This window comes from Bactrocera latifrons, unplaced genomic scaffold (assembly GCF_001853355.1).
Source record: "Bactrocera latifrons isolate USDA-ARS-PBARC rearing strain unplaced genomic scaffold, ASM185335v1 scaffold_6, whole genome shotgun sequence".
Classification (NCBI taxonomy): Eukaryota; Metazoa; Arthropoda; class Insecta; order Diptera; family Tephritidae; genus Bactrocera; species Bactrocera latifrons.
The window spans coordinates 3759521-3787316 of NW_017537267.1; the positions used below are offsets into that span (position 1 = coordinate 3759521).

At 36.9% G+C, this 27796-nt stretch overlaps 2 protein-coding genes across 2 annotated transcripts; both read right to left on the reverse strand.

Annotated features, from left to right (window-relative positions):
• Positions 1–19174: 19174 nt before the first annotated feature.
• Positions 19175–20137, reverse strand: LOC108974904. The gene is made up of 2 exons (XM_018943008.1): positions 20044–20137; positions 19175–19987 (listed from the first exon to the last, which is right to left on the reverse strand). The coding sequence occupies exons 1-2, from the start codon at positions 20120–20122 to the stop codon at positions 19221–19223; spliced, it is 846 nt and encodes a 281-aa protein (XP_018798553.1). The 5' UTR covers positions 20123–20137; the 3' UTR covers positions 19175–19220.
• Positions 20138–24307: 4170 nt separating this feature from the next.
• Positions 24308–25210, reverse strand: LOC108974907. The gene is made up of 2 exons (XM_018943011.1): positions 25127–25210; positions 24308–25070 (listed from the first exon to the last, which is right to left on the reverse strand). The coding sequence occupies exons 1-2, from the start codon at positions 25203–25205 to the stop codon at positions 24322–24324; spliced, it is 828 nt and encodes a 275-aa protein (XP_018798556.1). The 5' UTR covers positions 25206–25210; the 3' UTR covers positions 24308–24321.
• Between the last annotated feature and the right edge of the window lie 2586 nt (positions 25211–27796).

Consider the following 27796-nt stretch of genomic DNA (forward strand, 5'->3'; position numbering starts at 1 on the left):
AAAACCATAATTAACAACAGCGTAGATTCAAATAAAAGGTAATTCATTTCGCAGTTAAAAAAAAAAAAAAAAAAAAAAAAAAAAAAAAAAAAAAAAAACACACAGTAACTTCAAATTTAATGGCAAATAATTATTATAATTCGAAAAAACATTATTTGGCATTGTTTTTTTTTTTTGAGATAATCTCTTTCTTCTTGGTGAATGGAGTCATGTGTAGAAGTTCACGCAAGTGAGGAAATTTCCATGATTGGCCAGAAACGATTCTTTGACATATGACTCAAGCAGCTCACGATTTCCGGTCTTTGACCAAATATCCTCTGGGTAGCCTAAGAACATCCGTTTGAAGGCGAGCTAAAGTGAGAAGGTGAAACATTTCCTGCATAGGGTTGTGCGCTGTGTCTGGAACCCGCCACGTTAAAAAACAATCCAATGAAAACGTAACAACAGCCTCGGATGAGTGACCCCCCTTTTGATGACGACCATAGCAAACGAATTAAGTACTCTGATTTAAGGGCATGCACCGAATGTCCGGTCCCTTAATTCAGAATTTAAAGAGAAAAAAATTTCTTTCAGGCCGCGGCTACTTCTCAGATGGTCCATCCCTTGAGTTAAATTTTCGATGACTCGTTCGAGCAGTCCGCATAGCCTTTAGACTTTTTATATCCCCAGTATATGGAGGCGAGGAAAGATGTAAGTTAAAGAAATTACTAAGTTTCGACAGACCAGTACTCAGGCGCTAACTGCTGGAGAAATTCAAACACGAACTAATTAATTAAGCGAATTTTCAAGAAAATGATTTTTATATGGTGATTGAAAGTATTTTTTTTTTTTTTTTTGTAATTTTGACTTATGCCTGGAGTTTCATATAAATACTCCTATAAACAACGGACGGAAAGTATTAAACGGTATGGTAAATGAGATGTTTTGAACCTGTTCGGATTAACTTTATGAAACCACGCATGTTGGTTTTTGCCATTTGCTCTTCAAAGTTTTCCACGACTTCCTTAACGTAGGCATTTGGAAGTGTGCAGTTAGTTCTCAAACCCTTTCTACACTGTTATCGCCAGTCCCATTTGTGATCACATTTTTCAAGCAGCTCATTTAGTTGGTTCTTAGCTTATTATATTTCCGGTCGGCGTGCCGTTACCTTTATTATTATTATTTTTATTGCGTATGTACCGTGAATGGGCATTGCCACTTACTGAATGCGTAGAGTCTTCACTTCGCTGCTTCTTAAGTTGTTTGTTGGTTTTGTTTTTTGTGCACTAGATTTTCTCGCTTCGTTTGCGGCCAGACCGAGCGACCTTTATTATTATTACTACATCCTTAGTTTGTTGTTGCTGCGGCTATTTTTGCATTTTCTTGCCTACACACACAATGGTGTTTGTATTTGTTATTTGTTCGCCAGTTGTTTTCACTATTCGTTTGCTGCTAATTTTATTTATTTTCCGCCCTTGCCACCCGGTCAGCTGGTTTCACTTTCACTCACTCCTCGCATTTACACAGCCATTTAGTTGCCTGCTGGCGGTTGTTGTTGCTGCTGTTATTGTTGATTGTCGTTCTGTTATTGCTTTATTGTGTGAAAGGCATTTTTATTAATTTTACTTCGTTGGCGATTAGTGTGATTAGTTTTTCTCTTTGTTTATTTATTGTTGTATAATTTCCAGCGTTTCCTCCTTGAGCATGTAACGGCAATTTTGCTATGGTCGCTACGGTTTTGCTAAAGAAATAAATGTCGTGACTTTGAGTTATCGTTTAATGTCAGTTTTCTCTAATTAATCTGTGTATTTCAGTTTTTCTTGTTGGAAAAAAGTTATAACTCCCATCTTCATTTTCATATTATTTCTGCACCTTGGCACTCGTGTTTTCCATTTCCCGTCATTTGTTGTGTTTACATTGCACTCATAATTATATTTCATTACCATTTATTGAGAGACAACTGACCGTGCCGCGTAAAAGAAACGGTAATTATAGATATAATTTTTAGCCAGGAAATATTATGCAAGAAATATGGCATCACTTCCTTCGACGTGCACTGGCATTTGTTTTTAATTTCACTTTCTTGGTATTTCCCATCTAATAGCCAATGCTCAAGAGTAAGAAGAAAGCAAATAGAAATCTTGAGACATCAAATTTACTGTCTGATTGTTAGAAAATATTTGTTTTATCAAAAACACATGCCTACGAGTTCGACAAACCCTTCAAAGAGAGACGAGATATCGTTGAAAACATGCCTCTTCTTGAACTGATGAAAATATTAGACAAGCGAATGATAACGAAAACGGGAAGGCAAGTCTTAGAGAGATGGCAAGACAGCTCGACATCTCCTGCGAGTCCGTTCGAATGATTTTGGTGGATATTTTGGGTATGAAGCGCGTTCTTCCTCGATTCGTTCCGATAGGGCTGTCTTCTTTTCAAAAAGGGTCTTCTTTTCAAAAAGAGTAAACATGTCTCTTTTCCACATTCATGGAGAGCATTATAAGTGCCTTTGAGAGTTGTGTTTATGTGTTTTACATGCAAACAAGTCAACAATCATCTGAAAGGCGGGAAAAAACGAGCCGAAAACTGAAATATCTACCGCAAAGCCGCTTAAAAGTCAATCGTTTAGTTAAAGTCGCCAACGTTTCTTTCAGTATTGAATATACAGTGTTCAGTGAAGACCAAGAATCTCTTTTGGTGTCCGTGCAATGCACTACTCTCCAACGCTTGGTTAATCGAAGGCAGCTTTTATCACCTATTGGCACTTCATCGATATCGCCGTTGAATAATTTAAAATGACTGTATTATTTACCACAAAAAGCAAATGACCTTATCCACTTTAGCTTGTTTTGAACGATAAAAGTTCAAATTTATAATATAATTAATGCCTTTCCATTATGTCTTTCTTGACGGTCTTCCCTTTTCAAGATCATCGGTTGATTCTCTTGTTTTTATCTCATATGAATTAAAATTAATTGTTCGTAATTAGTTTCTTGTTTCTTGTTAGCTCAAGTTGCACTTATTTTTCATATGTCCATAAGTATGCCCAACAAGTTCCTTTGAAACCTCTGAGGTATCAGCTAATTCGGCTCAATTCAGGGTCATCTAAAATCATTTTACGAAATGTTTGGTGTTTTCGTCCGCAACAGCTTCATTAATCATTTGGTGTATACTTGTGATGTCTTTTTGACATATTTTCAAAGCGACAAATCACAACCTGATTGATTTGTTCCAATACTGCAAAGTTTCCTTAACGTATAGTATAAACTACGTATAATATAAACGACAATTTGACATAACCTTCTTTATAATTGAATAACCCTTTTCCTGCTTTGATCTTCTAGGATAGACAGTTCTTTCTCCTTCTTTACACACGGTATGGCACTCAGTGTAAAATGTTCTGTGAGATCCTCGCACGATATTCTTAGGTATTCCACAGAATGCCACAAGGCAAAATTATAAAGCGTAAGCACGTAAGGAAATATTATCCTATCGTCTTTCTGTCTTTCGTTAAATTTTCTAATAAATTGACCGGTATGTTCCGTAATAGTTGTGGTCCGATTTTGAAAATTTTCACATTCGGGTTGGCATTCCTCAAACATATTATCTGAATTTGTGTAAAGTTTTGTTCTAATACATAAGAGACTTAGGCAATGTTATGCAACTTAGATAATGTTGGTCGAGCCATTCCTGAGGCATGAAGTTTCACTTAAAGGTGGGCACCAATTACTACTAATTTTCACATTTCATTTTCTGCAGATCCTTCATACCATCTGATACTTACTATATACTTTAATGCTTTCGGCATGGTTTTGAATACTTTGTCGCACATTTCATATATATATCTACATATATATAGGGGTGCGCCTAGTCGTCATCTTATTTCACCCACTTTCACACGGTATCAGAGGAGCTAAAAATACGTGTTCACTCAAGTTTGGTAGATGTAGTGTTAGTATTTTGTTAAATATACGTACATATATATAAAAGCCATTAAGATTCGGGTTCACGTTTACTTCTTAAAGATTTTCAAACTATATCTCGTACCAATTTTCGTACTTTCGTTTTTTATATGGGTATTCATGACCTTATATAGGTGTTTCAATAGTACAATTCCTCAGACTGCCTAAGAATATTTGGAATAAGTTTCAGCTAGATAACTTAATTTTCACACAAGTTATCATTTGTTGGGAAAATCGGTTAGATCAACTAGTCTAATCATTATATTCACTTGTATATATATATATAGATATATATATTACACTATATCTGTCTTGTGCAGTTAAAGATATAAAAATATGTCAAGGGCGACCACTTCTAATCATAACTGTTTTATCTTTATGGTGCAGTCACATTTTGTGATTATTAGTAATTGGATTCAATGTGGATGTTAAGATCTTCGAAGACTGGATTTGCTAGATTTCACCAACCATTTTAGAAAACCAATACGAAAATCAGTGAACTTAAATTGAAATAAATGAGCCGAGCTCTAAACAAACCAAATCAACATTGCACTCTCATCATCTTAAGTTAAAAACGCAATTGCAAAATGTTTTAAACTTAGTTCTCTGCAATATTATCCTTACGCTCCATAACCTCTTTTCTCTTCTCCGGCAAAGTTTTACGTTTTCACCAAACTTTTCCGCATTGTTTATGTTCCTTAGTCAGAAATAACTTATTTCTTTGACACTAATCAAAATGGAAATTGCAGCTTGTCGTTGTGATACTTGGGCATTTGTCGCAGTGTGAATTGCGAATGCAATTTCGGTTGAAATTGTTTTATGTTGATATTGTCATTGTTATTGCCACGCTGTCACACTCAAATACATTTGCATTTTTGCTTTGTCAATGAGAGCGTGCGAGGAGCGAGCGTGAATTTTAAACAACAACTCGAACAGAAAACAAAAAAACTGAAATACGTTTGTATAGTATAATATAAAATAAAGCAAGCGAAAGCGGAAACTTTATCAACTTCGAATATCGAATCCACAAAAGAAGCTGTCAGGCCAAGCGCTGCAGCAGCGGATGCTCAAAATTGAGAGAACTTTGGTTGGGAAGCTCGTGGAAATGTTCCTATACTCGTACATATGTTTATACACATATATATACCAGAGTTGTAAATAAAAATAAATTCAAATGCAATGGAAGTGTCAGACAAAAAGAGCAACTCTGGGTAAAAGAGTGCATTACATTTACCATCAATTTATCGGTAATGAGGTGCGCGAATGTATATCTCGTTGAAAAATTTATATAAAGAGGTACCGTAGGGCATTGCAAAATGCGGGTCGAACATTATTTCCGGATTGAATTCTAAAATGCTGTTTTCGTGGGAATATGAGAACTGCGAAGATTTATATATGGTAGTCGAAGTCTTTTCGTATTTTTAATCAAACTTCAACTTATTCTTTTTTTTTTTATATTTATAATGAACTTCAATGAACCAAATACGTAGCATTTAGGTCGACCACATTTTGCCATTATTCCGCTAGAGATCAGTGTAAAACTTTTCTGGTTTCTCGGCGAACAAGTAATTTTCATAGGCTTCTCTTGAAGTCAACTTTACTCCATTAAGGGTGTTATGCATTGTCCGAAACAAATGGTAGTCCTATGGTGCGAGGTTAGTGCTATATGGTGGATGCATCAAAACTTCACAGTTAAGCTCTCCTAATTTTTGCCGAGTCATCAAAGATGTGTGTGATATGGCGTTGTCCTGATGTCAGACAAAACATTACTGTTCATCAGTTCTGGGCGTTTTTTTTCGATTGCTTGCTTCAATCTTATCAGTTAATGACAGTAAAATGTAGAATCGATCGCTCGACCAGGCTGGAGCAGCTCTTAGTGGCTGATTCCTTTCCAATCCCATCAAACACTCAGTATAACCTTGCGAGGCGTCTATCCTGCCTTTGCAACCATTTGTTAAGCTTAACTATGCCTGGACCTTGACTGTTTCGCACATTATTGTCGTATTTAATCCATTTTTCGCTTATTTTACCACTCGCTTCAGAAATGGTTCGATTTCGTTTCGTTTCAGCAAAGAATTTCAGAATTCGGTCCGTTAAATTTTTCACAAACAATTCATGGGCTAACAAAATATCGAGCTTCTTTTTGTAGCCAGCCTTTTTTAATGATTCAAAACTGTTTGATGATGAATGTTGAGTTCCTTAGCGCTGTCATGGCTTCTTATGAGACGGTCCTGGTCAATCTTTTCCGTAAATTCATCGACTTTTTCAACGATGGGTCGACCAGAGCGAGATGCATCTTTCACATCGTATTTTCCAGAACGAACGCGAACGAACCATTGTTGTGCTGCACGAACTGATACAGCATTGGCTTTGTAAACTTAACAAATTAAAATTTTCTCCCGCAGTTATCTAGTAGAACACTACTGGCTTTATTTATGCCAAGTATTTCCGCTTGGAAGTTGCTAGTTGAGTTTGGCAGAAAAAGAGATGCCAAAATCATTGAAGTGTACTTCCGCCTACTCCGCAGTCCATTTTGGATATTCAGTATAGAAGAGGTTGTATCCTCTTACCCTACTAAACCTCTTCTCCATTCTCGTTTAGACGATAAGGAAGTAGGGTTTCGTATTAAAAAGAAAAGAATTAAGACAGTTTTGTGATTGTTTGACTAAGTATTGTGCAACCAGATTCAGAATAAGTTTTGCTTATTTAAGTAGGAGTATTTTAATTAAAATTTTTTGAAGTATAAGTGTCTATATGACTATTAAATTTCTTTTCAAAACAGGACATTGTTTAGGAGACATTTACGTCACATTCTCAACATATCTCTTGAAGTCAATTTGATGACAACAATGGAATTATGGGAATTATGACGATAAATAGGAATAACAAAATTTTTACACATAATTTTCATTCAAGAGGGTATAAATTTTTTAATTAGTATTAATTTCGACAGTTTAAGTTAGGTTAATCTGGTAGACCAATAAGCCACGCATAGACCAATTCTAGTCTTTTGTGTTATCAGTTGGAGTTCAGATATTGGGTTGAAGAATTTCAAAAGACTCTGCGGCCTCACTATCGTTACCTCCTCCAGCGTATTTTACCTTAGGGACCCCAAATGCTTACAACGTAGTCCTGCCATGCGGGAAAAGTGCACAACCGATGCTCCATTGTTTGCCTGGTGCCTTGCTCTAGACATTTCGTGCAGTTTTCTCCATCTTTCAGTCGCATTCTGCGGGCGTGTGTCGATAGAAGTCAAATTGTTGGATTTGCTTTGAAAGATGAGATGAAATGTCCCATAGTTCTGTCTTCCTGAGGCGTCCATTTTACGCGCTAAAGGGGCCTCAAATGGCTAAGATTACAACAAAAGAAGAATTATAGCAGAAGGAATATTTAGATGCACCAGTGCTCTGATGTTTGCACTTCCAGTGTATCTTATCCTAACTCACCAATAATGGACTCATGCTCCAAATATTTGAAAAATACAAGTTTCGCGAACGATACCTTGGTACGTGAGTAAACGTAAAAAGTCAGTACAAACTGATTGAATCGTGTTGCTCTCGGGTACAGAAGCTGTGGCGTACAATCAGCACTGCTGCTCAAATGACGCACATTCGTTTGTTTTCAGTTTTCCACGCATTGTCATCGCTCTTTTTATTTAGATGGGCGGTAGCTTGTATAGAGATTCCAGCTGTAACTGTGCGGCATGCCGCACTTGCGTTGTGTCGCATTCAATCTACAGAAATTGCGAGTAATTTAACAAAATCTTGCAAAATGCGCCACAGAAATATTTATTTGAGTGTGTGTGTGTTCGGTTAAGGAGTTGCCGCAATACTCTGCAAACGTTGATGAATTGCCATCGAAGTGTTGGTGCTTTATTGTGCAAGGGAGTTATATGCAGTTATATTAATATTGTCTTACATTTTTACCAAATCTTAAAATGTTATCTTAACCAGTCATTAGAAAAGTTCCCGGCTTACCATAGAAAATCACTTTTTTCTTTTTATTTTTTTGTTTTTATTGAACATAGCTTTCTTCAAGGGTGATACACTGATTATGGCGACCCTTCAACTTTTCGACATCATGTTTTCGTAGTAGGATTTGTCATTTTGCTTCAAAATAGGCATCAGTTTTGGAGATCACCTCTTCATTCCGGAAACATTCGCAGAGCCGGCTACTTCCTCAGTCAGCTCATTGCCGGCTACCCCTTTATGCCGCGGAACCAAGTTCGTGTGCACAGGGTTGTAAAATGTTACGAGGTTCAGCCGATATTAATGCAATTTGACCTCATAAGCTGAGGTCGCTTTTAGTGCCGCTTAAGTCTCGCTGGATATAGCTATAATACAGCTGATTGATTTCTACACACTGACTTATAGCAAAGACTTCTGCTTGAATGATGCTCGTAAAACGCACCATTGGTACGGATAGTATGACCCCACAACGCTTGATTCAATGCCTTCCGGTGTTTTCTAGTCGGATGTGCACCATGTGATAGTACTGTCCCACAGTAGTATGTTAAACGTGGAATCGGTCCACTCCGCCTTACTGCCGAGAGCAACTCTGAAATTCATTGTAAAGTTAACCCTCTCCATAGTGCCGGAAGACGGTGTGTCAGTGGAGTGTCTTCCTTTAGGGACTTCATTTGTTGAGACCACAATATCTTCCCTTTGGCAAAACCCTCTGCTGCGATGAACAGCATGTTATAATTCGCTACCTGTTTGATCACTAGATGTAACGGTGTGAGCTCCAGCATAACTTCAAGTGCTACAGTGGGGCAAGTGCGCATTGCCCCTGAACCGCAGACATAGGCGTGCCTTTGCAGCTTTGTTTGCTGACGGCCTACCGAGGTCTGCGTTGCCTTAAATGATCAATCCACCGCTCCTTAAGTGACAATAGGACTTACGATCATGGTTTATACCCATCTTATGACGCCTGGCCTGCAGCCGTATGATCTGTCGGCTAGCCGTCTGCATGGTGGCTTTGAACAGTGAACAGTTGAACAGTGCTAAATCCACGTGCCTATTCCACCATAAAGTTGAGTATAATGCAAGGCCAAGCAATTTGACCTCTTTCGACACCTTTTTGGTGGTTAGAGCTTATTAAATATCTTGATTCAAGAAATCAAGGAATGAATTCGTTTCTTAATAATTGTGAGATATTTTAAATTGTAAAGCTGAAAAAGTAGAATTGGCTTATTAAATTCGATATCGATTATTTGAAAGCTTAAAGTTTACAAGAGAAAATCGAATAGGTCGCATAAAATCTATTGTACCGTTTGAGGCTAAATTAGTGCTATACACATTAGAAATTTTCGGCAAATATGCCGTAGAATACAAATAAACCTCCGATTCGGTGAAAAAGCTTTTTGAAAACTGCGTTGCGAATTTCAAGGTCACTTATAACATGTCTGACCCTCCATTTGTAAAATATCATCATAGTTCTTACGGTTACCCTAATAAATTTTGTTAAAGACTATCATGGGCTCTGATTTTGTGCTACATTTTATAGAATAGCTCACCTTGTCACCATATCTCTCTCTCAAAGTAAATAAAGATAAAGTGTCAAAAGATATTAAGTGGAATAAAGCTTAACGAGTTCATTCGAATTAATCATAATTATACAATCCTTTTACCTACCAGACTACGTTAATGGTTAATGATTGTGATCTATTGGCTAAATTACTTTAATCAGATTTTATAAAAATCCCTTGAAACTTGTTTTATACATTTTAGTTATATACACATATTTATTCATTACAGTTATACAATTATAACTATTTTCCTAATATTCTTGTTACAAACACGATTGTATTGGCAAAGCTAATTCAAATGGAACAATTACAACAATAATAATATAAACACCCTGCGATTATGTGCAGTTTCCACTAGACTGCTTTATCAATACTTAAGTATTATAATTTCGAGTGTGTTGCTTTAGGTTTACTTGTGAATTCGTAGTATCTGGGTAAGTGAAAGCTAATGAAGCATGCAACAAAGTAGACAACATTATTGACCCCAACACTTAAGATGATTAGGAAATGTTGATGTTGGTTAAATACTTATCGACTTAATAGTGGATTACAAGTTAATATAAAACTGTAAGGTATTATATAAGTGTAGGCAAATACAATTTTGAATTGATGGGAAAAAATATGTGTGATTTGTGATGAATTATGTAAGGAAAAGAACACAATACATAAATGCATTCGATTGCATTTGTGTTGATAATAGCATTTGGTACACAAAATATTGGACAACAGTTATTTGTCAAAGAGAAAAGAAAATAACTACTTTGCAACTAGAAGAATTTCAATTAAAACATGAACTAAACCGAAAAAGACCAGTTTTGTGCTCAATGAAAATCTGTGCTTTGTATAGTTATTTACTTAAAGGCTATATCCATTTAAAAGTCAGCTGATATGAATTTTTGAGAATTTTTTGAGGTTACGTTTTATTTAATATATAAATAACTGACAGTGAGGAAAATTTTTCTGCACAAAATTATATCAAAATACTTTTTGTGAAAAATTGTATACTTCAGAGTTAAATTGACAGGACCAGAACGTGAAAGTACCTGCTCACTGAAGTATTCTCTGAATAAATATATTTTTTGATGCGATATGTAGGAAGTGGCACCACCCTGAAGAAAGCAAATGTCGCTGAAATCACGAGCTTCGATTTCAGGCAGCTTGACGGTTGACGCGATAATGGTTGCCATTGACGGTTAAGTTCCCACTGGCATCATTTTTGAAGACCCACCAACAACTCTAAAACTTTTCTGGATGAATTTGCCAGCTCTTGAGTCTCTTTAGGTTACTTTTCGTCACAAATGTGGCAAGTTTGCTTATTTACATCCCCATTGAGCTAAAAATTGGCCTCATCCTTGAACAAAGTTTGGCTCGAAAACGTCGAATCATCTTTAGAAAACGTGAATTTTCGTAATAAGGTTGAACGAACCTTATTCAGGCGCAATTATTTCCACCAAACAGTATGCAGCAAAAATAACATGACAGCTTGACATGAAACACGCTTGATCTTTCCAAAAAGGGCTCTTAAAATTCATCCTCGTTCGATAAAACGGACTTTTCCAACGCTTTCTTCAGTCCTCGCAGTCAGAATAGTCTGTTTCTGGTAATATCCAGAAGTGGCCGTGAGTCAAATCATTCGAATATGATGGTTGTGGAATGATACGAGTCAATTGTTTTTTAAGTCGCGAAGAACGAATGATAGCGTGACATGGTGCATTATCATGATGAAGGATTCATGAGGTGTTCGCTATAATTGCCATTTCAGACGAATATCTTAACACACATGGCGCATATTGTTCAAATAATATTCTTTATTGACAGTATGGTCCAGCGGGAGGAACTCATAGTGCACCACACCATTGATAATTACCTACCTTACTCCTTGACCATAAAGATGCCAACGTAAGCAATATTTTATGATTAGTTTCTAGGCTATATGTGAACTATTGTACACATTTAGAGACGTATGCTGTAAAGCTGGACAATAGAACAAGACCATATAAGTAAACCTTTTTTTGTTTACGATAAATAGTATTTGACCTATTGGATATAAAGTTAATACCAGTGGCACAGTAATTTATAACTAAAATATATTACTCTAGGGCTTATTGTATGGTCATATATTTGCATATAATTGCCCAACATTTATTGCCTTTCACATTCTCCACTGCGACTTCATTATACGCAAATTCATCTTCACTAAACCCTGCCATCGATAAGATATTATACACAAATACGATTTAATATGAAAACCACTTTTGATAAATTAAAATTATTGTTCTATGCTTTTTGGTTTAACAACAAATATGCAATTTTACCACAGGCATTTGACAAAAGTCGCCATCAATTATGCAGAATCGTGTGTGAAGCCCTGAGGATGTAATCGAAATTATAATATACTTCTAAACCAAAATATCAATAAAATATGCAATGTCTTTGTAATAAAGAAAACTCGAAAATCCCCTGCTAATTGCAGTACGTTTCCACTGCTTAATCAATATTCTTATGTACAGTTATGTGCGCAGTTAGTTTTTGTTGGTAAAATGCAAATTAATTCGGAATCAATTTCAAGTGAAGTTGCACGCAAGCCTCTGTAATTAAGTGCTGCCAACTGGAAAGGCTAAATGCTGCTCAACCGCATGCTTATAGTTTTGTTTGTATTTGTAAATATATATTTACACAATTCTATACAAATACGTACATACATATATTGTAGTTAGCAGAGTTGTAGTACTTCCGCTGACAGCTGACGTCTCGTCTTATTTGACAGTTTGACCCAAAATCTTAGAAGTAAATAATTACGCTGGCAAACACGCTATTTAAACGCTGTAACTTTTAATTAATGTGTTCTTTCTATAATTGGGCTGATAAAACTATTCCGAAGAGTACACTGAGAAGACATTCATTGAATAAAAATTGTTTTCACGGATCAAAACTGAAGCAGATATAGTTTATTTACCTGAAGGTACTTTTATTTGGAGGTTTCGAAATATTTGTATGACTTTTTTAATAAATGCGTCAAGAGGTTGATATTAAGAGAAACCTCACTTGGGTAGCTTAGAAAACTGGCCCCTAATGTCACCTAAATCTCCCATATAAGATATCTAAAAATTTAGGTTAAAAGCATGAGGTTGATCCTATTACGGATCTCACTTAGAGAACTTAGAACGCTGGAACCTTCATATAAATTTGTTGAGGTTTTGTTGTCAGTTTCTGCTATTTTTCTGGTTGGCCGAAGGTAAGGCTGCCGAGATGTTTTAGTCTTAGCCTTGTAAAGACTGGATAATGGAGGTAAAACTGCTTGGATGTTTTTCACTCACCTTCCTCCATACGACTTCAAAAACTTTTGTCTGCCGAGCTTTTTAGTCTTAACACATGATGATCTATTGGAATGATTGCAGCTAGATTAACTTTGCTAAGGTCATGTAAAAGTCTCGTGTGTTCTTCTCTGATGGCGAAAATGATCTTGCAGTCTTACTGAAAGTGTTCGTCGAACCTTCTAACAACGGCATTGAAGAAAAATATATTCCAATTTGACTATGACCATCTAAATAGTATCAAATCTTATCCACTATCTATATCAATATGTATGTCAATATCAATATGAATAGCAATATCAATATGAATGTCAATATAAATATTAAAATCAATATCAATATCAATATGAATGTCAATATAAATATCATATCAATATCAATATCAATATCAATATCAATATCAATATCAATATCAATATCAATATCAATATCAATATCAATATCAATATCAATATCAATATCNTCAATATCAATATCAATATCAATATCAATATCAATATCAATATCAATATCAATATCAATATCAATATCAATATCAATATCAATATCAATATCAATTTCAATATCAATATCAATATCAATATCAATATCAATATCAATAGCAATATCAATATCAATATCAATACCAATATCAACATCGACGTCAATATCAATATCAATATCAATATCAACATCAATATCAATATCAATATCAATATCAATATCAATACCAATACCAATATCATCTAGCACGAACATCAAATTTAGGCAATCATTTTTGTTAGTGTATTCATTACACAAAAGAGGTAGTTGGTTCGTTGGACAGAAACCGAAAAAATTTCGCCCGCATCCAGAAAACAAACTGTGCTCTGCGGTGGATTGGAATTGCGCCTATAAAAAGTTGCGCGCTCTCCAGAATTGGATTCAATTCACTCGCGCACAGCTGATACCACATCACATACAATGATGCAGGAACAGCAATAAAAACCTAAAAACCTTTTTGTGAAATCTGAAAGAAATTTGAATACAAAACATTAAAGGAAACCACAAACTAAAGAAGGATTTAAGCTTAAATAAAAGAGAATGCGACTATCGATTGCGGCAGCTACAACAGTTGCTTTGTTGCTGGTATTGAGCCATGTATTGACACCGGTGAGCGCAGCTAGGCGGCAGAAGCGATGTAAGTGACAAAATTGCTGATATCGAATTGCGCGAATCGTGTATTTGGATAATGGAATATTTTTTTTGTTTTTGTTCTGTTTTATTTTAATTCGCCATAACAGTGCAACGGCTGAAACCGCAACAACAAAAGTATACTTACGGCCATAATATCGAGGCCCTCGGTCGTTCTGCGGACATAGTCGACGCCCCTGATGCGGACGCCTCCGCTGGCAACGAAGCGACCGGCGATAGTGGACGCGGTTTCATAGCGAAATGGATGATGCTCAAAAGCATGTTGCAACCGCCACAACCGCCTCCTCAACCGTCCAACAATATTATCATTGTGACTGAACCCTCATCTAACCCGGTAACAACACCCACCACAACAACCATAACTTCACCAACATACACGTATTCGACGCCCACTTTCACAACGCCGACAACCACAACGACGACAACGAATGCGACGCGCGGCCATTTCACACACGTAGTCTACGCACGACAGGATAACGCTGTGCACGAGGGCGGTGAGACGGCAGCGCCCACAATGACTAATGCACCGCAATTGACTGCCAATGCAGGCATACCTTTGTTTATGGGCAGAAAACCGGGTATGACTAATCAAATTCCAATGATGGGACAATTGCCACGTCCAGAGGGGCAACGAAGGCGCAACAATCGTGGCCGCTTGAATCAAAATGTACGCAGACGTCGCATACAAGCACAACAACGTATTGGCGGCGAAAGGAACAGGCCAGTCAATAATTACAACAAAAGACGACGCTTACAGGCGCAAGGAGCTGGCGGTAAGCCACTGCAGCAGCGACCCAAACGTCGAAAGGTGGTTCAAATTCCTAATCGAATTCGTAACGTGCATAGAAAGGGCAATTTCGGTGATAGCGAGGTTGATCAGTTTGGTGTTGGTGCAGGCAATAAATTTGACACGAACTCACGTCTGCAGCATTTCAGGAATAACCTACGGCATCCGCAGTCGCCGCTTGTCCGTAACCGTCATTAAAGTTTCTAGCATATTTGTGTTGTTGCTGCTTCATTGCTATTACCCGACTGAGTGACGGTGTTAAGTGAGTTAAGCTAGCAATGGAGGGAGAGCATATTGACATTGGCATTTGAGCGTTCGAAATGTCACGCGCAGCCTTTCTGTGCATGTTCGAGCCAATATCAAATTATATGCTTAATTGAACGCATTATAATATTGAAACAATAAACTATCTGATGTACATTTCTCTCACAATTTGACTCATTTAAAGTCTAAAAATTATAATAATACTCATATATCCATCGCTTTTTGTGCTCAATTCTAAAATAATTCCTCTGAAGCGTTGATAATTCTTTATTTACTTACTATTCATTCTGAAATTTTGTCTGTTTTGCTCGATCTTCACTCAGTGTAATAAACTTGATGATCTCGCATCAACTCGGTCAGCATCTTAGTATGTCTTACTGAGAGTAAATTGGGTAGAATTAATTATGCAAATATCTATTGAGTTCTGTAAATAAGCATATATAGCTTAGTAATTTGTTCTGTCGATAGTAATGTTTCTAGTTTTAAATCATTTTACGAATTCCTCTTTTCCTTTGTTGGCGTAGCCACCGCTTACGCGGTTATCGCTCTTATTCACCAATTGGAGGTTTTAAAAGTCGCCAGGTTCTTCTTCAACGGAGTGGAATTCTTACCTTTCCTCTGCTTTTCCCGAAGTGTACTCCGTCAACTACTCTCAGAGTTGAAGTGATTTCATCCATTCGGACGAAATGACCGAGAGTTGCTTCTGTTTCTTGGCTCACTGAACTATGTTACTGTCGTACAGGTCATCGTTTCCTTGCATGCGATATTCGCCGTTGCCAATGCGCAAAGAACCATAAATCTTCTGTAGAACCTTTCTCTCGAAAACTTATTACGTTGACCCATCAGATATAGTCATCGCCTATGCCTCTGCTCCATACAGCAGGACGGGGATATGAGGGACTTATAGAATTTGGTCTTTGTTCGTCGAGAAAGGACTTTACTTCTCAAAAGCAACTCATTCCAAAGAAGCACTCATTGGCAAGAGTGTTAGATTTCGAGGTTGACGTTGTTGTTGGTGTTAATAGTGGTTCGAAGATAGAGGAAATTATCAACGACTTTGAAGTTGCGACTAGTCGCGAGTGCGATGACTGCTTTTTTGATGACAAGAGATATTTCGTCTTGTCCTCTTTCATTACCAGACCCATTTGCCTCGCATCTTTGTCCGTGTCGATCTTTCTTTCACGAGTCTTTTCAAAGATTTAGCGCATGGTGAACATGTAGTCAGTTATTGGTTTTCCAGGTCCGAAACCACACTGATAAGGACCAATAAATTTGTTGCCGGTGGTCCTCAGCCTTTCGTACAGTACGCTCTATAGAACTTTATATGCGCTCGTCAAAATATTCATTATTATTTGAGATACGCGTCGTTTTGTGTGGCTGTAAAAGTGAATTCTTCAATTTTTCGATTTATTGAACAAAGACGTGCGATAATGCACCATCGCATACTGCTTTGCTTATTTGTGATCATTTCGAAACATTTTCGAATAATATCAAGCCGCAACCAACTTATTCGCCTGATTTATCTTCGTGTAACTTCTGGCTATTCAGCAAATTCACATCATTACTCAGAGGACACCGTTTTGACACAATTGAGGATATAAAAGCTGAATCGAAGAAGGGTTCGATGGCTATCACGACGGAGGATTTTTTCAAGTCCTATGATGACTGGAAAAAAGTGTATTGCAGCGGAAGGGGATTACTCTGTAGGAGATGAAATGTACAAAATTCACCTTTCAATTTGATCACAGTAGTATTACCTACTTCAATATCCTGATGGAACACAATTTCACTCTTATTGGCAAAGTTCGCCACATCTGAAGGACTGTTTCCTTCACCTTTTGGGATTGTACAGGTACGAATTGAGAGCTTGGACAACACATTACTTCAAACGGGTTTTTCGTCGGGCACAACGATTACCATTGTTTTATCGTTAACATATTCGGACGTTTCCGCTAGATTTTTACCTTCGCTTAAGCTGTTTTCAATTTTGTTGAAAGGTTTAAAAATCACAAATCACTTTTAACATCGAATGTCGAAAGACATCGAGTAAAGAGTGCGGTCTTCAACAACGTGACAACACCTTCTCTTTTCATTACTTATCGATTGTTTGTTTATAATTTTTTCATAACAGTTACTCTTAAATAGGAAGCAATTTAAACAGTTCCATCATGATTGCATTCAACATTATTCTATCGCAAAATATGCCAAAGTAACTTCACCAGTTCCGCCTTGCAATATTTTATCAGTTTCCGCTGCATAAAGTACAAGTACTTTTAACTACCGTTTTACCGGCTGCCAAACTTCTGACTTTCTTACAGTTATGTAGGGCCGTATGTATGTATGTCGTCCGTATATTTGTGGGTGGGCGGACAAGATCTTGCTGTTTATAACCAACTGCTGCAGCCACGCACATTAATTTGTACATAGCGTAGTCACACGCTTCACGCTACACACTCCACGCTAGACATTTTTGACTGCCTTTCCATTTACATTTTGGCATTTCAATTGAAATTTATTTGCATATTCATAAAATCATTCGGCGACCCAGCCAAACGCTGGCAGCTTGGCAAAGTTTGTTGCTAGCGAAGAAGGTACAGTAGAATTGAGAGAAGTGAAAATAAACAGTTGCATAAACTTTGTTGCGATTTTGGTTTGTTGCATGCAACTTTTTATGGCAGCAGATTTCGGCGTAAGAGCAGCAAAACTACCGCAAATAGAATACGGCAGGGTTGCATAAACAATTGTTGCAGCGGTGCCAATGCAACAGTGCGCGCATTCGAGCTGCCAGAAGTACTCTTACTCCTACAAATGCAGCGCTGCTCTCCGATACAAACTTAAGCGCCATGTGTACAGGTGTGTGTGTGAGTGTGCTGGAAGTTCTTACAAATAAATGTGCACAAAGTTAAAGATTGGGCAGAAAGTTTCATTCTCACAAAACGATATTATCGTAAAACTCTTTTAGAAGCGAGATTGTGGCAGGTGAAATAGTGCGCAGGCAAATGTTTATGTGCGGCGAGTGTGAGTTATAAAGCAGATTTAAGTTCCAACAAAGGAAAGCGCAAACTTCGAAACTGAGTATTTTTCTTAAAAATACTTTTTGGCCAAAAACAATACAATTTAAGTCAATTTGTGGTTATTGGTTTAGATTCTCCGTTGCCTATGCAACATATTTGCACATATTTAAAGTGTGTTCAGCAACAAGTGTAAATATTGCTACAAAGTAGTATTTTAGTGTGTTCAGCGCTTAATTAAATGTTAAGCTATGTTCAGTATTATGGCGGAGTATACAGCTATCGACCAATTAAGTTGCACCTAAGCCCTTTTATGTCGACCAAGCATAATGAGTCCAACATCTCATCTATATATGCTTATTATACTTTCCCTAAAAAACTTCGAAAACTTCTGTACGGTAAAGCTTTTAGATCTACCGGAAAGAGTTTTTGGATATTTTGTAACCTCTATAACTAGAAAAATATGGACGTTACAGCAGGCAACCTACTTTACTTACGCCAAATTAAGCACGACAAGTGTAGAAAATATAGCAATATTATCTGAAAGTGTACACGAGGACCGTGGAGAGTCAGTTCGGCACAGTTCGTAGCAATTCGGATTGCAACGAGATTCCGTGTTCCCTTCGTTAGGTAATGGAACAGTTTCAACCTCCATAACCCATAAACAGCAATGATGCTTTGATGAATGTACTCGGTGTCGTTTTCGAAAAAGATTTAAGTCTTTTGATACAATTCTAGCAGATAAAGGCTTCTTACCCAAAACATTAACCATAATGTATTGAGTCGATCCATAAGAGATGTTGAGATCAGGTGCTGTCTCTTCGATGCCAACGCGAAGCATTACAATCACGCTTTCGTTAACTTCTTTGCTGTTGTCATGATTAACAGAGTTGGCCGAATTGGATGGAAGACTCTCATCAGACAAACTTTCGATGACTTCAGGACGCTTTTTGAATGCTTTATGCACTAAGGTACTTGTTTTCTTGGTAAGGTAAACTCCTCAAAATATTTCTGCAACATTTTCAAGGATTTCGTAACCGTGATTCTAACATTTCTTCGTGTATAATTAGAATATGGAGATCAAACAAACGAGCATAAAAAAATGTTGTGTAAACAAACTAAGGAACACATTTTTATCGATTGATCAGATGCCGAATTCATAATTTTGAACAATCCTGCAATATTTTATTAAACTCTCAAAACTTACAGAAACTCTATACGCCTAAAATTATTGGCGAAAGCGGAAAATCGATTTACGTTGTTTTGATACTTGTTAGGCTTCTTCTTCACTTGTTTACGTTTTGGTTGCTTAACGCCGTTGGGGACGAAACTACTTTGCATTAAGGCTTGTACTTCAGGCGGCAAATAGACAGGAACCAACCGATTACTTGGACTGAGTATGAAATTCTGTGGAGTGGCTTGATTTTCGGGTCTACTGCGGCGTTGCTCGTATTGCTCATATTGTGTGGTATCTGGGAAGGGTATAGATTGATAGATGACTTGACGACGACTAGCTGGTGCGGCTGTAGTTGTGGTGGTTGTGGTTGTGCCTCCTACTGTGTTGTTCAAACTGTTCTGATTGATATTTGTTATATTGCTCGGGACATTGACAATTATGTAGGGAACATTACTAAAACCACTTCCATTATTTCCACCGTTACCAAGCAGACCAGCGAGTCCACCGGTACCGCCGAAGAGCCCTTGCAAAAATAAGCCCCTAAACATGCGCGAACTATCACCCGAATGTGCTGGTTTAAGAACAATCAGTGTTTCGGTTGATTTTCTGTTAAACTCAGAATTTGATTCTTCATCAGCTTCAGTTGCCGTGCCAGTAACGGTATCCATACCAGCGTCAGTACCGGTGCCACTATCGTCATCTTCTGCTGTACCAGTAATCGTTCCAGTATCCACTTGCCGCAATAGAGGTGTGCGGTGTCTACGGTTGCGATGCTGCTGATAACGGCGATGCTCTGTGTAAGGAGTTTTCAATAATAAATTTGATTTTTAAGTGTTCATAAGATATTACCAAGTCTTCGTCCATCCGCTGCTACAGTACCTAAAAGCAGTAGAATACAAAAAAGCATTTGTTTCTTGTAAGAAGTCATCTTGAAATTGGTACTGCTTTTTGCCAATGATTCGATAAAACTGTACTGTTGGCTTCAGTCTTCAAACTTTTATATACTTCTGACATTTTGTACTTTGTTCCAAATCAACAGCTGTGTAAAAAATTGTAAATTTAATTTAATTTTACCTATTGTCAACATATAAATCCTTAATCGCTGTAATTAGTCACTTCTTATCGCATTGTGTTTACGATCTTATCTAAATCGCTTACAGTTAAGCTTTCGAACTTGCTTATAGACTTTCACTTAAGTTAGGTCTAGTTTATGAATGAGTGTAGTTTAATAGTAAAAAATATTTTTTGTTGTAAATTAATGCTCGGTGTAGGTTTTCGGAGGAATAGTAATTTGAACCAAAGTAAGATAGACTGGCGAAAGTTATTACGTTTGATATTCGAAAGAATGCTCTATTTTGCACAAAGCATGATGACCGTAAAGTTTTTGTGAAGATAATGGATGAATTGTCGTTATTTTAATGAATATTTATTATCTGTTTAAGCTCCTTGGGCTCCTTGACTAGAAATTGTATAACCAAGTTTTTGTTAATAAAAAAAATCCCAAGAATTAAGCAAGTTATATTTCAGGCCGTGTCGAAAATAAATTATACTAATTATGTCTTAGAGGTGAAATCTCTCAAATCTATCTTACCAAGGCCACAATACAGGTATTTTATTCTTGTTATAGTATGAAATAGTGTGAAGAGTGAATTAGGGGTACTATGTTTTCCTCTTAAGAGTCTAAACTGCATAGAAAAGCGAACCGGGATCCTAGTTTTAACTTCAGTCCATAGAGGATATACTCCAGGAATATTTTGACATTTTGCTACGAATAGTAGTGAAGGCAGATTTATAGACGTAAGCTAGTATCCCTTTGAAAATTTACTAAAGCAAAACGTAAAAATTTTCTTGAAAAGACTCGAACTTGTCAGAATGGATTTGATAATTAGGGCCTCATACCACAGAGCCATATTCCAATATATGTATGCGCAAAGTTGTAAAGAGTCTCACAGTAACATACGATTTCTAAATTCTTAAGACCAAGTCCTTTTACAACAGACAGCTTTCATAAATTAAAGTATATGATTTCTATGATCTAAAAAGCGAATTCTATTACAGAAGAAATATCGTCAAATAAAACACCTGCAGAGACCTTAATTGTATCTGAAAGAGTATCCTCAAATAATCTGATGATAATCAAATAAATTGAATCTGAAAGAGTATCCTCAAATATCAGTCGTTGTGTCCTATTATCAAGAAAAAAAGATACTCATTAAAGCAATCTTGACTGAAAGCCTAGAAACTCAATATTATGTCCGAAAGTCAAGAGACTTAATTTAATGAATGCTCAAGTTAGTGTACATATGTAAGTTTGTGTTTCCTGAAACCCATTATACATGGTCATTCAAGTGAGTTTCATGCAGAGAAGAAGAAGTTAACGGAGAAATCGTAAAAGTTATATGGCCTACAATGATAGCTTCAAAAAGTTTCGGTATAACTGACAGTTTTGCAATATCTTTGTAATTTTCATTGTCTGACCTAAATCAATAAATTATTACAGAGTATATGTATTCTTCACCTAACAGTTGTTTGCATCACCGAGATCATAATCGAGATGATATAGGGTTATATCGGGTTTTTCAATAGGAGCTACAAAAGTAGACCGATAGGTTACGATTATGGTCGATTAAGGCACAATATAAAATGTTCCAGTGCCAGTGAGACCCAAAATCATCTTGGCCTGCATCCTTGCAACATCGTCAGTAGTCCTTGCCAGAATCGTCGTATGTCCGAGAATTGGGCTGAGCAGCAATTGGAAATAATCCGGATTTTCGTCGAAAAATCATCTTCAGCGATGATTCTTATTTCTGGCTGAATGGCGTCATCAATAAGCAAAATATGCGTTATTGGTCAAGCAGCAATCCACACGTACTCCATGAGTCACCTGAAAAAATGCACGGATATCCTGAAAAAATTACTCTTTGGTGCGGTTTATGGGCCGGCGACGTCATTGTGCCGTACTTCTTCTGTGATGATCAAGACCGGCATTTTGCTGCGAATGGGAATCGGTACCGCTCAATGACAACCGAATCCTTTGGCCAGAATTGGATGATATGGACTTTGACAATATGTGGTTCCAACAAGACGGCACCACATGCCACGCAGCGAATGTAACAATCGTTTTATTGAAAACCAAGTTGGGTGAACGTGTTATTGAACGGTTTTATTAAAAAGCCGGTTATAAATGTACATATATCAGTGATCAGGATGACGTGTCGATAACTTGGGTTAAGTTTGAGATATTTTGAACGAACTGTGTACACGTGCTCTTGGCGCCCAAGGGATATTGTTATTGCAGATGGGTATAATTGAATCATTGAAACGCGCACATAATTAAACCAAAATCTATAAAGTGTCATAACTAAACACAAAACTCTTATTTGGTACGGAGATCGCAGTAGCCAGGGACACTTGGGGAATAAATTTCTTTTAAATGTAGCCCCTGCCCCCTAAATTATATAATACACATATCTTCTAAACTGCTTAAGCTAACTCAACCAAACTTGCTGAGAAGAAATCTTTTTAGGACCTATTTATTCACAAAATTAGTAAAATCCAATTATAACCACGTAACAAACGTTCTATACAGACGTCGAATGAAGAATGTAAATTAAAACCTTAAACATTTATGTCGGTCCCCTCGATATTATTCTTGTTGGACCCATTACACAGGTCCAACGTTTTTTCTTTTCTTTGAAACAGTTATTAAAGTCAATTTCCGGAATAGCCTTCAATGCCTGTAGCGATTCACAGTCTTTTGAGTTTGCTGAATAGCCAGAGTCACATGGAGCAAAATTAGACGAATACGGTACGAAATTGGTTGAGAATTTAGCGAAAAACTCAGGAACGACGGTGTATTATCGTGGTGCAAAAACCAAGAGCAGTCGGCTCATAATTCCGGCCTCTTTTTACGCTTCTCTCAAACGTCGCATAACACTCTTGTAGTATGCCTTGTTGACATTTTGACTGGTCTGGAATTCGGAGTGCACCACACCTCGATTAACGAAGAAAACTGCCGACATAACCTTGATTTTGAACGTATTTTTTTCGGCTTTGGCTCACATTTGCCACGATATTCTCCCGGTTGATAATTGTTTTTCGGGTCATAAGCTTAGATTCAAGACTCATCGCCAGTAACAATATGTTTCATGACAACGTGATAGTCGGAAAGCATTATTCCACAAACTTTAACAAGACGCCGTTTTTCGAAAAAATTAGTGATTCTGAAACCAATCGTGTTTTCACTTTCTTATGCCCAAAAGATCTCTCAAAATGCATTTCACTGATCCTTCGGATATTCCAACGATACTAGTAAGATTTCTGACTGCGATACTCAAGCGCCAAATCCTTTATTCTATTGATGCTCTGGACGCAGTTCCCGTTAACCCGTTCTCGGACCTCTTTGAATAATTTGTACCAATGAAAAACACTCGCTCGCCGATACCAAAGTAGAACAAAAATATTTTGACAAAGGGTTTTCGAAAATTTAAATTAACAAATCTTACTATCTTTAGCCCACAGCAGTATATAAAATATACATTTTCGAATATTTTATTTGCTTTAATACCGTATATATCGGTCAAACTATTAAATTTCTTAAGGAAAATGAATGAAATCGGGAGATCCACTTACTGCTAAAATTTCCAATTGGGTTTATAACGGATATGTATGTCAGATGTCGTAAAACAAATGTGTTCAATTGGTCCATGACCTACCCCAAGTATACCTACCGATTTTTTCCATATTAGCAGATATTGCGTCTAATGCATATGTCGGCCAGCTAAATTAATGTAAAATATTAAGGCGACTAGTCTATATCTTCCAGTAAAGTGCAGTTTTGAATTAAGTTTTGCAGACTATATAATAAGTATATACTGTAAGAAGTAGTGTAGTAAGTATTTGCCGCAGCATGCTTCTTTCGTAGAGCGCACAGCTCAGTTCATAATTTTACCCTGAAAACTGTTGACAACATCACTACAAGTTTCTCAGAAAATATCCAAATTGAAAACAAATACTTTTGAGTGAGCACTGACACAGCTACAATTCTTCAAAATCTTTCCGACCATACCAAATAAGACAATGCGTAATTTTGAACCATCCAGTAATATTTTATTGAAGTCGAAAGATTTACAGGAACTCTATGCGTCTAAAATTGTGGCCGAAAGCGGAAAATGGATTTACATTGTTTTGATACTTGTTAACCTTTTTCTTTAACTGTTTACGTTTTGGTTGCTTAACGCTGTTGGGGACGAAACTACTTTGCATTAAGGCTTGTACTTCAGGCGGCAAATAGACAGGAACCAACCGATTACTTGGACTGAGTATAAAATTCTGTGGAGTGGCTTGATTTTCGGGTCTACTGCGGCGTTGCTCGTATTGCTCATATTGTGTGGTATCCGGGAAGGGTATAGGTTGAAAGATGACCTGACGACGACTAGCTGGTGCGGCTGTAGTTGTGGTGGTTGCGTTTGTAGCTCCTACTGTGTTATTCAAACTGTTTTGATTGACATTTGTTATGTTGGTGGGCACATTGACAATTATGTAGGGCATATTAGAATAACCACTACCACTATTTGCAGTGCCATCACTGGAGCCGCCTAGTAGTTTTTTCAGAAAGAATCCTTTAAACATGCGTGAACTATCACCCGTTTGTGCTGGCTTAAGAACAATCAGTGTTTCGGTTGATTTTCTCTTCAACGCGGCATTTGGTTCTTCATCAGCTTCAGCTGCCGTACCGGTGACCGTATCCATGGCGGTGCCAGTACCAGTGCCACCATCGTCATCTTCTGCTGTACCAGTAATCGTTCCAGTATCCACTTGCCGCAATAGAGGTGTGCGGTGTCTACGGTTGCGATGCTGCTGATAACGGCGATGCGCTGTGTAAGGAGTTTTCAATAATAAATTTGATTCTTGAGTGTTCATAAAATATTACCAAGTCTTCGTCCATCCGCCGCAAAAGTACCTAAAAGCAGTAGAATGCAAAAAAGCATTTGTTTCTTGCAAGCAATCATCTTGAAATAACTCCTACTTTTTGTCAAATGATTCGATAAAACTGTATTGTTGGCTTCAGTCTTCAAACTTTTATATACTTCTGACATTTGATACTTTGATCAACAGCTGTGTAAAAAATTGTTAATTTAATTTAATTTTACCTATTGTCAACATATAAATCCTTAATCGTTGTAATTAGTCACTTCTTATCGCATTGTGTTTACGATCTTATCTAAATCGCTTACAGTTAAGCTTTGAACTTGCTTATAGACTTTCACTTAAGTTAGGTTTAAAGTTTATGAATGAATGTGTGATATATACATAGTTCGATAGTTAATTTTTTTTTGTTGTAAGTTAGTTTTTGTGCGAATTTACTATATTATTAGTAGCAATAGGAATATGCGCAAGATAATTGTTTATCTTAAGTTTACAACTAACTTTCAGGAGAAAGTAACCAAAGAGAAAGAGAAATTATGTTGAGAAACATTTACTATTCAATAACTAAATAGTTATAGTACATATGTTTATTCCTTAACTTTTAAACAAAGCGCTTTCCGCTTAGAAAACGTTCTACTTAAATTTTTACATTTAACATAAAACCTAAGATTTGAGCAAACCAGATATGTTACAGACCGGCTCAAAGCATAATTTTTCGATTTAATAGTAATAATATTATGTGACAAAGAAGCTCTCGGAAATTGTTATTAAATTGACTGCAAAAATGGTACTTCAAAAGAATGTGTTTTGCATATTTGGTAGGGTTGCCCTTAATAAATGTGCCAAATATGAGCGGAATCGGTCAACCAGTTATTTTACAGCAGCGGATTAAGTCGATATGCCTCCGTAGTCCGTTGAGATTTTTACAATAGCAAAAAATATTGAACAAAGAATTTGTCTCAAATTTTGAAATTCTAACCAGATTTCGTATGCGGAATCATTACGAATGTTGGGGAAGGCTTACGGTGATTCTGTTTTATCAAAAACACAAGAGATCGTTGAAGACATGTCTCTTTCCGGACGAACTTCGATCTGTGCAACTGACAAAAATATTACAAAATTATTATTATGAGTTTGAGAAGCAACAATGTCAACAATCAATCAATAGGAGATCTAAAAGATAAAACAAAATTCGCGGAAGGAGCTTTTTGTCATATTGTACATAAGGTTTTCAATAGCTTTTGAGTAAAGAAATACTAGAAGAAACACTTACTTTGCTCCATTCTTTTTTATTTCTTACGAGAACTTTGATCGGTCAGTTTATATGGGATGCTATAGTGGCTCGACCAGAAGAATTTTTTGGAGAATTGTAGCGTTGCTTTGCAAAAACCCATGCTTAATGTCGTGAGGTTATATAGTCAAATAAAAAAGTTATCCATACCAGCAATCAACTGCTGTAGTTCAGTTTGTATTACTGCTTTATACTATAGTGGTCCGATATCGGTCACTCCACCAAATGAACAGCTTGTTTATGAGACTAAGACGGGTGCAAAATTGCAGATTGATATCTCACGGAGGGAGGGGAGGTAGTTCGCTAAGCTGAAATTATATTGTTGGAAAGCTACTGTCTGTATCCGCTTTTTTCTGTATACACCCTGTCAAGAAAACATCGGGAATTTTTTATTTTCCCCTCTCATCTCCCGCTTATATGAAAGACAGGTTTTATTTCTATAGGTTGGTACAACTGTCTTTAACTATGAAGCCAAAAATTAGCGCGATCTGTCAACCAGTGTGTTTACAGCAGCGTTTTCTGTCAGTCGACCTCAGTAGTGTTTGTCGAATTTGAAAATTTAATTTAACGTAGTTGTGTTAAATTTTGGCCAAATACTTAACAAATATCATTGAGCAAGCACCGTATTCACCTGATATGGCCGCCTGTGACTTTTACCATTCCTCACACTGAAATATCCACTTCGGAGGACAAGCTTCGAATCAAATGCAGACATCAAAACAAATTCGCCGCGAGAGCTGAAGGCCATCCCGGAAAGTGCCTATGGTTTGACGATTGGAAGAAACGTTGGCACATGTGCATCGCTTCAAATGTATGTTACTTTTGATTTTCATTACTATGGGAGACGTCAGTCGAAAGTCATGGTTTTTTTTTTTTTTTGGAAATTGATAGTGGCTTATGTGTCCAGTTGACTGAGCGTGCCAAAAGTGGTTTGCACGATTTAAAATTGGCGATTACGGCTTAGAACTTCATTTGAAGAAGGACTAACACGTTTGAATATTAGGAACAGGAAGGATTACTGGATGAAGATTTTCGCCAAATACAAGAGGCACTCGCAGAATCTCTGTGTGTAACTCAAGCAGTTCATAACGTTGTGCAGCCGTTGTTCTTTAAGGGATTGTCTCAGTATGAAATTTTCTATAAATCGATTTTTTTGTTGCATTATAGAATAATATACACTATAATAAATATACACTGTAATAAAAATTCTCTAAAATTTTAAAATGGAAATTCAAGGGAACAGAACGGGGAATTTTTCTCAGAGTGGTGTTTTTCCAAACGGTTTCCACTCTCAAAGGAAGAGTTTTGAAGATATCTAATTCCAAATTGGGGAGTACATTAATTTTTCATTGTGACATCGTTCGCCTCATGTTCCCAAACCGT

Bases quoted from the DNA above. Each gene is read 5' to 3' on its own strand.
- LOC108974904 (XM_018943008.1), bottom strand. From the start codon at position 20,122: ATGACTTCTTACAAGAAACAAATGCTTTTTTGTATTCTACTGCTTTTA. The intron at 19,988-20,043 runs GTAATATCTTAT...CTCCTTACACAG, and splicing joins AGCGGATGGACGAAGACTTG to AGCATCGCCGTTATCAGCAG.
- LOC108974907 (XM_018943011.1), bottom strand. From the start codon at position 25,205: ATGATTGCTTGCAAGAAACAAATGCTTTTTTGCATTCTACTGCTTTTA. The intron at 25,071-25,126 runs GTAATATTTTAT...CTCCTTACACAG, and splicing joins GGCGGATGGACGAAGACTTG to CGCATCGCCGTTATCAGCAG.